Source organism: Euwallacea similis, chromosome 27, assembly GCF_039881205.1.
Source record: "Euwallacea similis isolate ESF13 chromosome 27, ESF131.1, whole genome shotgun sequence".
Taxonomy (NCBI): domain Eukaryota; kingdom Metazoa; phylum Arthropoda; class Insecta; order Coleoptera; family Curculionidae; genus Euwallacea; species Euwallacea similis.
The window spans coordinates 782,652-796,019 of NC_089635.1; the positions used below are offsets into that span (position 1 = coordinate 782,652).

General features: G+C 33.2%; 3 protein-coding genes across 3 annotated transcripts in view; 2 read left to right on the forward strand and 1 right to left on the reverse strand.

Moving 5' to 3' along the window:
• The window catches only part of LOC136417303 (neuronal acetylcholine receptor subunit alpha-7-like), an 84,658-nt gene extending 72,527 nt beyond the window's left edge, over positions 1-12,131 (reverse strand). Inside the window, exon 1 of the mRNA XM_066402945.1 lies at positions 11,529-12,131. Coding sequence (XP_066259042.1) covers positions 11,529-11,610 — 82 coding nt within the window. The 5' untranslated portion in view covers positions 11,611-12,131. The remainder of the gene's footprint in view (positions 1-11,528) is intronic.
• Csk (C-terminal Src kinase) overlaps positions 1-13,368 on the forward strand; it is a 114,359-nt gene that overhangs the window by 38,469 nt on the left and 62,522 nt on the right. The window lies entirely within an intron of this gene.
• LOC136417311 (mid1-interacting protein 1-like) overlaps positions 1-13,368 on the forward strand; it is a 223,246-nt gene that overhangs the window by 30,039 nt on the left and 179,839 nt on the right. The gene's annotated exons all lie outside the window — the stretch shown is intronic.

Genomic DNA, 13,368 nt, shown 5'->3' on the forward strand with positions numbered 1-13,368 from the left:
CTCGACTGCCACTGAAATTATATTTTCTAAATATAGAATAGTTATCTTCAGCATCGTTGGAGGTATATATATTTTTGCCATTTTAAAATAAACTATGATTATTTTACGAATATTGGTTTTTGGCAATATGTAACTGTGCCTGTGGGATAACTTCTAAGGCATACGTACGCACCTCTTCACGATTTTACGGACAAAATCAATTTCAATTTATACTCTAAAAACCATTCGAAAATATGAATTGTACGAACAAAGTATTCAATATTAATAGTAATTGAAACACGGTTAAAAAAAATTAATTGAAAAATTTAAAAGCAAGCGTACTGAAATCTGTCGAACCCCGAAAGCCCAACAATGCATTTATTTTATTATTTCATGGAAAGCACGAATTAATTTTAAATTTTAATTGGTATGAACTTTTTAGAATTTATTTGTGAACCAAAAAAAGGTATTATCGCACTGTCGGAAGGAAAACGATATAGATAGCTGCACATTGTATTAAATATACAGAGTGATTCAAAAGTAAACATAACGCAAAAGCAAATTCGTGAGACGAAAATATTTTTAAAATCCTAATGATATGCGGCCCAGGTTTATTGGAACTATTTAATTTATTACAGATTACAGAAATACAGAGTGTTAAGGTTTGAAAGTGGTTCTCAACTTTTTCTAGAGTTTATAAGATATTTAGTTCAAATTCGTGGTAAGTACCACTCTTAAAGATAAACTGTATGCAATCTAAAACGAACTGACAATTTTCATAGTGATAGTGTCGCATATTGATAGCTTAGTGAAGTTGTTAGATACTTAATTTTCCTACTCACGTTGCAAATTTTGTATTCGACATTTCGTTTTCGAACAAACACCATCAATTTCACTTCTAAAATAACGCCCGTTTTTATAACGACAAACTACCTAAGTATTCAATATACAGGGTGAATCAAAGTTAAACCGCCATACGTAAATCATACATAGGGAATTTGATTTTAAGCAAAAAAGTTCTAATAAAAATTTATCAGCAAACGCTTGCTAAGAGTGTTACAGCCCTTCAAAGATGGCCGCCGGAAATTGATTTTTGCTTTGAGTTTCTAAAACCATTTAAGATAAATATATGAATTTGTGTGTAAAAATTAAACTGAATCAAGTGGTTGTTTCAAAATTAAAATTAGCTGTTTCGCGACGCATTTTCTTATGTTTTTTCCTAATTTTGCTAATAAAGTTGTAGTCAAAGGTTTTTTTTATTTCTAATGTGTTTCCTCAAAACACCTTGTAATCGAGACTGTGCCCGATTATCTTTGACCAAAAGAAATCTTTTTTTTCGCGAAGAATAAAAAAATTACCAATATATTTTGAAAATTAAAGTAAAAGTGTTATTGAACTCTACAAAACCCCCGAACGTACGCCTCTGATCAATAATTTTGAAAAAGTTTAACTTTGAAACAACTACTTGATTTAGTTTCATTTTTGTACACAAATTCATACATTTATCTTATATAGTTTTATAAACACAAAGCAAAAATCAATTTCAGCCGGCCATCTTGGAAGGGCTGTAGCGCTCTTAGCAAACATTTACGGACACATGTTTATTAGAGTTGTCTTGCTTAAAATCAAATTCCCTATGTATGATTTACATATGGCGGTTTAATTCTGACCCACCCTGTATATTTTAAAGAATGCTTGAGAAACTATCTTTATTCTGAATTCAACCATGTACTGCGACTTAGAGTTCAATAAGTGTTTTTGGTGCTTAACTCAGAAATAATTTTTACCAGCCTGTATTCCTCAAAATTTACTACGAATATAACTGTGATATTTTAAAATTCATCAACATGTTTATTTCATTGCAATTACATAATGTTCTCTCCATTTATTATTTGTGGGCTGTTATCTGGTGTAAAACACATAGTCATTGTCTGGTTGGTTATTAAATTTTAATTTTTAATCTAGGAAGAGTTAGTGGCAAGTTCACAAAAGAAATAAAGCGTTCAAGTAGAAATGGAAAGAGGATGTTGGCTAACCTGATGATACGTGTTTCTACTTGTTAACTTCATCAGATAGATGTGCTCCACATACTGGCACCTCTTACATGGGACACAAAATAGATCAATACAAAAAAATCTTAATTTTAATATTAAAATTAATTACAAAAAGAATTTAATAATAAAATTTTAAACTCTCATTATTTGCATTTCCCATGCAACAATATCATTATCAAACACGCATCCATTCAAACATTGATAGTTACGCAGTAAATCAATAGAACTTAAGAAAATGGGAAGCAGTAGAACGTGAAAAGTATTACTCGTTATAATTAATAAGACAACAGAAACACTAGAGTTTAATTACTTCATTTCATTTACTTCATTTACAGAAACACGACTAATGAACCGCATTCTATTACTCTTTAGGAAAAATTACTTCACAAAAGGATTTCTGTCTGTAAATTTTCCAGAGAGAGCTAAGACGTTGGTACCCTCCAAGAAGAAGAAACAAATTTAATTTATCAAAAGAAAAAGGTTCTCTCAAAGCCGAAGAAATAAATTCGCGGCTAAGTTGACACATTATTGATTTATATTCATACTTCGCCCTCTACACAGCTCTTAGTTTTACTCTATAGAAGAATATGGTATTTTATGTGAGAGCTTGGAGGAACTTAAAACTTTAGAAATTTATTTCAAATTTAGACTATCAAATGGGTTTTAAGCCAACATAAAGGTTTGAAATATATTTTTGACCAGGAAAATGAAATCGAAAAGCTAACAAAAATGAAGGCTTATGCCCTCTGACCTACCCCGCCACAAATATATAACGGAGGTCCTTCGTTAATGCAGGATTGGTAGATAGATAATTCCTGCGATTAATTTGTTAGCTATCCCCATAACTCCTAGTAAATGATACGTTGTTTTCCAAATAAAGCCCTAGTTTATTGCTTCCCAAATAGATTAGCATTAAATAGGAAAGGCTCAAACCTGGTTTGCACCTGAATTGCTAGGACACCTTGATGAAAGGCCTCGATAAAAAAATTAACATTTCTGAAAACAGAACTTGCCTAGACTGATAGATAGATAGATAGGCTGGGAATTTTTGAGGTAAAGTTAAATGTATAAAAGTATGTTTTCTTGACAGCTCATTGGCCTAAACAGAAGCTTATCTTGGCGAGTGTTTTAGACTTCCCAATAAACTCCAGACGAGCAAAGAAACCTAATAATCTTCTTTTAGGCCAACGTTTTCCTCTGCGGCGTTCCTGCATATTTTTGTGCTTTGCATAATTTTTGGGTTTGTGTCTGCCAGCTGTAATATAGCCTTATTACTTGGGAATCATATTTGTCTTCAATCCCCTTAAATTTGGCCTCTTTGCCTTCGCTCTACGGCACCTTTGTGCCGAGGGAAGAGGCCATCTAGTTTAAAAATGAAATAAAATTCCATTTAGGGACAACTAAATATTGATTTGCTGGCAATTCATTTCACTGAAAGAATAAATTGCGAAAGCTCGGAAAGCTCTTTTCAATAAACGTCGTGTTGCTAGCTGTTATTCTGTTATTAGATTTAGCCAAATTAATGCTATATATCAACCGAAGTCTTTTCTAGTTCCGTTTAGATAAGGAATGCTATTCATTTATTGTCATTCCTCTTACTTCAGTTTAAACGTCCTCTCGTATTTTTTAGGATCACGAAATTTACGAGGTAGTTGTCCTGATTCATTTGAAAGCCTTTCCAAGAAGACGGTTAAATAATTTCATTTAAGGACCAGTTCCGCGATCGATATGGTCAAAAAAGGCGTGCCTTCGACATGAAAACGAGATGAATTATGCAGATATGAAGCATTGTATGAGCAGCAAACAATATTTGTGGACCGCTGCCCACGTAGAATAATTAAAAAAATTGTCTTCCCTGAATTAAAATCACTGTGCAGTTGCATGTTGAAACCACCAAGGTAATTTTGCGTAAAATGACGTCAAACCCAAAAGTCGACCAGATAAGGTACTGTGGAGAATACGTGTTATTTTTACCTTTAAACCGACTTTGTTTGGCCTCACATTTAAATAGGGTCTTACTGAATATTTAAGGGACTTTTAAAATAACATCATTTTTTACTTCGGTTTTATGGAGCATTCGGAACAACCAGCTGCGATGTCTTGCTCTTTTGGATTATGTTTGCTTTACCGATAAACTTTACAAAAAACATTTCAATTTCGACTTATTGGCGAGTTTGGCCACGAAAGAGAAATTCAACAACATTTACGGTAAAATGAAACTATATGAAAGCCCGACTTTTGAATGCGTGCGCTTTTTCACCTATTGTGGACGGTATTTTAATGATTTTTGTTGCTTTCGAAATCCAAACCACTACTTCGTTTTGCTTGGACTCTACGAAGCAGTATTGCATATCGGATCGTTCAAGGCTGGACCATACGGAGTGTTTACTTAAGAACTGGCCAGATTTGACAAGCTTATATTGTGGACTTGGTGAAAAGGGCATTATTATATTTTCCCAAACTTTCTTGTTTGTTAGTGAATTTTTTGATAAAACATCATCTATGGACTTGTAGTTATAAAAAGTACAAAAATATTCAGGAAAGTCGAATTTTTGGCGACAGACTAGTAAAGATGCCAAAACGACTTTTTACCAAATTCTTGGGTGGAAAGGACATTTTGAAGCTCTGTAGCTAGGCAACAATAGAAGATAATTATACGGATAAAATATTGAGATAAGATAAGAACTTTTTCTATTTTTTCAACGTACCCATTTGACTGTTTTAATTACAGCCAAAAACCTAAAAAGGCAAAATAATGGGGAAATATATCCTTTTAAGGGTTATTATTACACTCCTAAACAAACCCTCATCACCTTACTAGTTGGCATAAAGCGTCAAAAACCATAACGACACATGTCCCTGCATATTTCACCGTCAGACCCCAAAAGACCACATTAACACCTGCTTCAATGGAATTAAAATAAGAATACAGGACAAAGCAGGATCGAGGAACCGGATTAAAGAAGGCCAAATAAGGAAGGTTTTATCCCCAGAAACCTAATTTGATCTGAGTTTTAAATTTTCCTTAAACTAACCTAAATTAACCTGAACTGACTTGAAGAATCTTGAATTTTTAACTTTTTTTTAACCCATTAACTGAATTATACGTTCGATTTTATTTCCAAAAATCTAAAAATTCTATGATCGATAATAATCAGAATCTTAATTCAGGTCTTGTTTTCAGAAACATTTTGTTCCCAGAAACTCAAATTTGTACAATTTGTAATGTGAGATAATCTGAATATTTTTATCTCTACTGACCAGAATTTTCTTTCTGGCCCTGTTCACGTAATTTGGAGTAATCTGAATTTGTCACTGAAGTGGAATCTAAGACCTGTGATGCAAAATCTTATTGTGATTTTATTTCCAAAAACCTAAAGCAACCTGATTTATTTCCTGGAAATAGAATTAACTCGGATAATGCCAGTTAAAGTTTTGAATCCAGACTGATTTTGTTCTCAGAAACTCTGTGCATTGATTAGATTTTTAATTGGATTTTACTTCTAGTGGCCTGAATTCTAAGTTTTATCTTCTTCTAAGTAATCTGAAGTAACCCTGACATGGTATCGAAATTCGAATTTCTTTTCCAATAAGCTCGAAATCAACTTTTTCATTTAAATCAGGCAGACAGTTCTCGAAAATAATAGAGTATTTAGTGAGATTTATATACTAATACCTTCATTTTATTTCGAGATTTTCGAATGTATAGTAGGGTAGGAAACTCGCCTAGATCGTTTTATATAGATTGATTGTATTTCCCGGAAAAAAATATTTCCAGAAGGCTTGTGTGACTTGAATTTGAAGTTCATTTCTAACCTTTAGACGTGGCCTGAATTCTTGTTAAGTTAACCGTAAGGCGTAATTTTTTAACCTCGAGATTTGGAAAATAAAAATAGAAAAATAATTTTCGTATAAAATTGCGGAAGAACGATCAAGGTTAGGAACATAGAACAAAACCAATTGAATAAAAGCAGAAGACATAGCGTACTGAAAATCCAGACTAGAGAAGAACTAAATTATTATTAATCCTCACTGCAACCTATCGCCTAACTAAATCGCCCTTTTAATATGAAGAAACACTATGAAGGCAGCTGACCTAAGATTGATTTGACGAAGGAGTAAAAACTGGAAAACTTCAGTGTAAAGGAAAGCACATTAATAAAAACACGTTATTGCCTCCTAAGTAAACTTAGTAATTTCAAGGACAGTAAAACTGACAATACCACGGTACACAAATTAGCTTATGACCAACCAAAGTTAGCAATCCCAAACCAACCACAAATTAAGTATTCAAGGGTTTAAAAGCTTCGTAATTAGGGTTGGAGGCTCAGTGTTGCAAGGGTGTACTTGAAAGAGCCATAACAAGTGTGTACAGTAATAGGTTTGTGTTTTCCTACGCATCTCGCTATCCTTTTTTAATGACGATCTATTACAGGTACTTGTTGAAATCTAGTTCAGTAGGTAATTTATTAAAGTGTTATTATGACAGGCAAGCACTTGACATTGATGCGCCGCCTCATTGTTAATTTATTAAATCTGCTTACCCAATTAAACTTGTTGGCGATGCTTTAATGGACAGGGATGTGATTCTATAGCTGAGTGGAAGGTAAGATGATGATGGATACTCGAGGTGTCAACAGAGGCCTATTACTAACATTCCTAGAATTTCGGGGCATAGGTATGGATTTTTTAGGAAACTAATCCTATTTGGAGTTTGTCCAAATAGTGCTTGAAAAATTAATTTCCAATGGCCAAATTTGACGCATGAGGTTTATAAAAGATTGAAACTTTAGGTTAAATTTGTATGCTGTGGCGCTCTTCACAGCTGGAAACCGGCCAGTAAGCTGCTTACTTTGGAACGCAATGGTAAATTAATTTTCGAGCGATTGTTGGAAAATCCGAAGTTCTTCTTAGGGCATTCTTGATCTGCACACAAATATAGACTTTGATTCAAGCCCATGATTCAAACTCATTCTTTGCGCACTTGACCCAGAATCGTAAACAATGTTCATTAGGGGTTGTGGCGCTTAAAATGCGTGGTCTACAAAATGTATTATTAAAGTTTCTCTCTTCTAAACCCTTGTTAGCTTAGTCTAAAACAAATACCTCCTTATTGCATACGCTATATTAAAATGTTAGGCGAAACGTGGCTTTATTTTATGGTTTCATAAAACTTTACTATGAAAGAAGTATTATTACAAAACATTCGCGGTTAAAATATTGGACACTTTGTGTGAAGCTTAGTAAAGTGAGGCATTCAGAATTCTGTCTATTGGGGAAAGTGACTCTTGAAAAGAAGCAAAAATACTGCTTACTCAGACCAACAAATTGAAGTTAAAAATTTATGAACATAGATCGCCTTATATCGGAAGGCCGGGTGTTATGGCCTCTCGTTGGTATATTTTATGACACCATAAACTCAAACTACATGACTCAACTTGTGACGTGGTAAACTTTAAATAGAAGCACTTATATCTCTACCCATACCTTTCTTGAATTGTATTGAATTTGAAATTTTGACTTTGGCCTTGCTACTTTCACCCAATTAAAATTTCAATTTAAAGAAAACCAGCTTTTTCTCTGCTCAAGCGCCAGCTAGGAAATTCTCGCTTTTCCAGAGATAATTGTAGCCGGATCCGGAAACCTAAATACGTGTTTGGCTTATTCGAGAAGTCCACATTAATTGCTCAGGATCCAGAACTAACGTTATCACTTGACAAAGGACATGCTGGTAATCGATGTACAACTTACAATTCGTGTTAGTTGTTTAATGGAGTTAGCCTTAGCGTGTGCATTACGACTTTGATACCGAATTCAGTCACTTGCGAACGTTTGTTTCTATTTTGAATACTATTACATTAGCACTGGCTCGATTATTCCACTCAATGCAAATGGTTAAATCCTTACAGCAATTTGTTCTTATGGCATTATTAACAAGCGTGGAACTTGGCTGAATGGGGACATAAGTGCAATAGTCCTTTCAACATTTGCTGAAACCGCATTAGCAAACATTTACTCATTAAATAGGAAAATAGCTGCAGAAGTACTATTTCATTTAAAACATTCAATCCAAATTGTAATTTTGTTTAATACTGTGTGTGATATAATTCAGAACGATTGAGGATAAGAGTTTTCGAATAATATCAATGTCTTCACACTACAAAAAAACTTATTTTTAACAAGTAAAAACGAGGAATATACTGAAAGTTACGTAAGGACATTATGAAATTTACAACCATTGGGGAAAATGTACAGGATAATACTGTTCATTCACCATGACCATTTTAGCATAAACCTTTGAGATGTGCCACTAATTTACTCTAACTAAACGTTTAAATTGGCCGCCTACTTTAGAGATTTTTTTAGTAGAATTGAATAGAAGATTAATTAAAAATCTTCCATTCTATCGAACTCTAGATACAGCGCTTGATAGGTAATTTATGTAAATTATTTGCTCATTGAAACAGAGAGTGTAGTTCAATATCGTTAGGTGTATTAGCCCTCGAAGTAGTTATTTCTATTTGTCTCCTTAAACTCTTTCAATCCTACCTTTTATTACAAGCAATGGAATGACTGTAATAATTTTTTTAAATTTTCCTATTATCTTCTGCACTGTATGACAATTTATGCTCAATTTGAGGAAAATGCTTCCAAAGTACGATTTTCTAATTCTATTACTTACTTCATATTAATTTTAGTATTTCTGCATTAACGTTAAAAATTTCAAGTTTAATAGGTCATTACTTATGAAGGTGGTCGAAGTGATGTTTTTCAACTGGCATTGCCTATTGGTTAGTGTCAGAAACTTTTAATAAAAATTCCATTAAAACCATATTAAAAAATTCCCAGCTACTCGATTCTAAAGAATACAAAAGAAAACATGAATTCCTTTTCGGGTAAAGTCTGCATTTTTATTAAACCTTCTTGTCATAACCCCATAGGCAACATCAGCTGCAAAATACTTAAACCATCTTCATAAATAATGACTGTACATGTTAAGTAATTTGAAATATGACTCATTAAAAAAAAACAGTGAAATACGTTGCACTAAACCCATGTTAAAAGTTCAAAGGTGTTGCAAAAATTCATGTTAAAAACAAATAACCTGCATATTGCGTCTGGGATTCTGAAAATCATTTCAGAGTTTTTAAACCAAATTCACATTTTAAAATTCCCATCTTGTATCCATTAATAATCATAAAATTATCATCAAAGCTAAATAAGTACAGAACTTTATACTTTTGCATCCCCCGGAGTTTCGCGTTTCCATGGATAAGAGAATTCAATTAAAATCGTAAAAAAAGGTAATTTATGTTCCATTGATTAGAGAAATCTTATTAAATTCTCATTTGGAGCAATGATGTTGATAAAGGATTATTTTTATCATAGACTTATTATGTATATGCTTAATTACAGTTTCCCGTCTAAAGAAAATTTCTCAGAAGTTATCCGGAGAAAAAATTATAAAATTCTTCATGAAAACTTGACATATTTTATTTAAATGTGATTGAAACAAGTGAGATGGAAAAGGGACGGTAGTTTTAGAATAATGTTTTTCCTAATTCCACGAATGTTTATCAACAATCGTGAATAAAAAATCGATATATTTAAAAGACAGAAATACGAACTTCCAGAAAATTTGAAACGGGATTATGTACCTATGTAATTTTAAAGTTGTAGTACAATGTTTTTATGAAATTTTAGAAGGTCGTTTTAATTTATTGATATAATGCATGTTAAGGTAGGACTTTAATGTTTAACTTCTTATAAAATTGTATTGAAATTTGGTTTAAAATCATTGATTAAGCACGTCTCGTTTGGACTCGTTGGTCTTATTTATAATTGACATTTTACACGTTGATACCCTTTTTAGTGTAGATTGTTGCAAAAATCTATTAAATTTACCAAAAAAAACTTTATCGAATTCTCAAGGAAAACTCAAGATATTTTATTTAAATGGAGTTAAAATAATTGATATAGAAAAGAGACGAGGGTTTTCTAATAATATTTTCTTTAATTCCAGAACTGTTTATAAATAATTGTCCATGGATAATTAATAAATTTGATACATAAAGCTGCATATTGCCTAAAGAAATAACTAACTTGGGTGTTCTGCATTGAAGTTTCTGAAATTGAGATTTTGTACACAGCTTTGGAGGTGGTGGATTTAGAAAAGTGGGTTTTGAGAAATTGGAAGGACAAATATCTCATAAAGTTTCTATTTCAGTTCGTTGATAGTGGTTTTTATCATAGATATGTTAAGTCACATAATTACACTTTCATTTGTGAACTTTTGCAAAAACCTCACAAATGCCCAAGGAAAACTTTTATTACTTTCCTTTATTTAAACGCTGTTGAGTTATGACACGTATAATACAATATACAATAACACGAGACGAGAGATTTCGTTAACGAATAACGTTTTCCCTCATTCCAGCACTGGTTGTAAACAATGGTAAATGAAGAATCATTAGATTTATGACACAAAACAGCAAATTTCCGGGGAAATATCACTAATAACAGTTTTCGATGATTCATTGAAAATTTGAAATAACACATACCATGCGGAATACAAATGAACACAGGCCAAAAGACATAATTATTTAGAATTCTAATTAAATATTTGGCAAAACAGAATAAGTTGATGGTCATAACAGTCACAAAAGTCTACAAAATGATAAAGAATTATTATTAAACCCATACGTTTACGATTCACTGAGATTTATTTGTAATGGTTACCTGTTAATTACTGGGTATTTAGAAATATTAATAGTTGTCATAGAATAATTCAGATGAAAAAGCTTTTGAATAATATTTACTTTCATTTGAGTACCGGCAATACTTAAAACGAATAGATTTTCTTCACAGCACAGAAAATTGAATTTCCAAAGCTAAACGATAAATTCAAGAACCTGGAACTGGAGATTTAGGAGTGGGATTTCGCAATTAGTTTAGAAGTGATGTTGCAATTGCATTTTGAGGAGTTTGTGGAGGTCTTAATAGTAATAAAAATTACAGCATTCAGTGGGGTAACACCTACATAACTTTCAGTTCAGATAAAATATATCGAGTTCTATTCGCGTTTTCAATTAAATTTAAACCCCTAATTTCTTCCAGTTCTGATTCTCGTAAAGGCCACAAAGCAAGATTTCTAATTTCCAGAGCCAATTTTTTAACTAGAATATCTTGCACGATGAACTTTCGCAATCACTTTCAAGCCTAAGCGCTAAAGTAATACTGCCCTTCTAAAACAGTTCTTTTTCTGGATCAATTGTCCCAGTTGCCGTCGCAAAGCAAAACGAGGTAGGTAGTAACCCATTCGAATGAAACGGCACTAAATTGGTATGCTCTTATAACAAATAGTCTAACAAGTGAGGAGTAAAGCGCACTGCTCGATAGTTCCATGACATAACCCTACGTGTTACGATTGAAATTTGTCTTCTAGCTACGGAAAGAGATGCTGTGACTAGGGTGTAAAAAAATAGTGTACTATACCGTGTGGTAGAAAAAGGCAGATTTGCAGACAAACTACCAGCGTCAGGGCTCTGGGTCGACAGTAGAAGTAACAACGCTGCATACTGGTGAAGAGTTGAGGAGCAGAAGAAATCTTGGAGCCAGCGCAAAACCTGAATAACCCTTGAAGGTGTATTTTTAAGTTAATTTTGTTTTGAGTCTCATTTTAGAAATAACTTTTCGTTTAACACAAGGCATTAGAAAAAATTATTTATTTGGTGTACCACGTGTACGGGGCGCCGAGCGGTCATACACGCGAAGTACCGGAATGTAAAGTGCCGAGAGGTGTTTTAGGTTATTTATTATGTACTATAAGTGCACACAGACGTGAACTAAAGCCATAGCGATAGCGAGTCGGGACAGCTCCACTGCGATACGGATGTAATTGAACTACGGCCCGTACTTCCCTCCCTTCACTTCTGTGCTAAGCACCAACCTCCAAATACTCCGCTTCACATGGCCCGCCAGCGCGTTTCACTCTCATGATGACAACGACGTGACTGCGCTCTCTTTGTTCTCGTCTATCTCAGTGGAAATATCCAGGAAGGTGCTAAAAAGGCACGCACGCAGCTCAGCCAGGCCGCGCTGCTGGCTGCGTTTAGATCGAATATAGTGGCGGGATATTTACTACGAAATTGCGGTTATTTATTAGCGTGCTATGAACCAAAATAGATCATAGTAATTAGTGCTCGTCACAATACCACTAGATATGATTCTCATTGTTTCGTCTCGAACTTTATTACTCTCGATTTTTGTCCAGATCTACGGATTAACAGTGATTTTCAGAAGTATTCTTCTGCAGTTTTGTTTGGGCGATGCGGACTCGTTCCAGAAAAAATATATTTCACGAATATCTCACGTCTTACTACAGAGCGTCTCCGAGATAGGGACAGATATGTCCTACACATTTTAGACGGATTGTTCGTTCTTTTTTTGATTTTTTTGGGAATGACGCTTGATGTGCAAGTAGGGTTATTATAACGCTGGAATCGCACGTTATTCTCAATCTGAACTAATTGGAAATAGCATCTACAGTATCTAACAATTTTGTTCGTATCCATGGGTTTGTTAAAGAAAATACTCGATTTTCGCTATCAAAAATTTTTACTGTTTTTTTTTATTATCAACAAGAAATGTATTTTAAATATAAGGCACTTATGTACAAAGCCTTCAAAGAATAAATAACAAAACTAATCAATAAATTTTACAAAAATACCTCATCTTCATACAACATTTATGTTCGTCCACTTAAATTTAAATATAAAACTAAACAAGATTTTCGATTAAACAATAATTGATGAATCCTTTATCGATTAGTCCTATGCTATGATGACTGCTTGACATTTCCTATTCGTAGAATAAACTAATTTTTTGTATATTTTTTGTTGATTTCGTGATTTTTCCCATTCTTGTGACACAATGTTTTTTCATTCTGTTTTTGATGAAATTTGATGTTTTCTTAGATATTTTTTTTATTTCTCACAAATGTTCAATTGGGTCTAAGTCTGCTGATTGTGGAAACGTTTTTAACAATTTTGAAAAATTCCAAATTAGCCATTCTTTGTTAATTAAAGCAGTGTACTTAGGATCGTTGTTCTGTTGAAATCTATAAACACTTGACATACCTAATTTTCACTCACTTTGTTTTATGTTTTTTTTTAGTATATCATTATAACCATGTTTATCCATGTACTATCTATAAAATGGATATTTCCAACTCCATTTGAAGACACGCAGCCCCAAATCTTTAGGAATTCACCTCCATGTTTTACAGTCGGAAGTGTATTACGAGGATTACTATCTTCATTAGCTCTTCTCCATA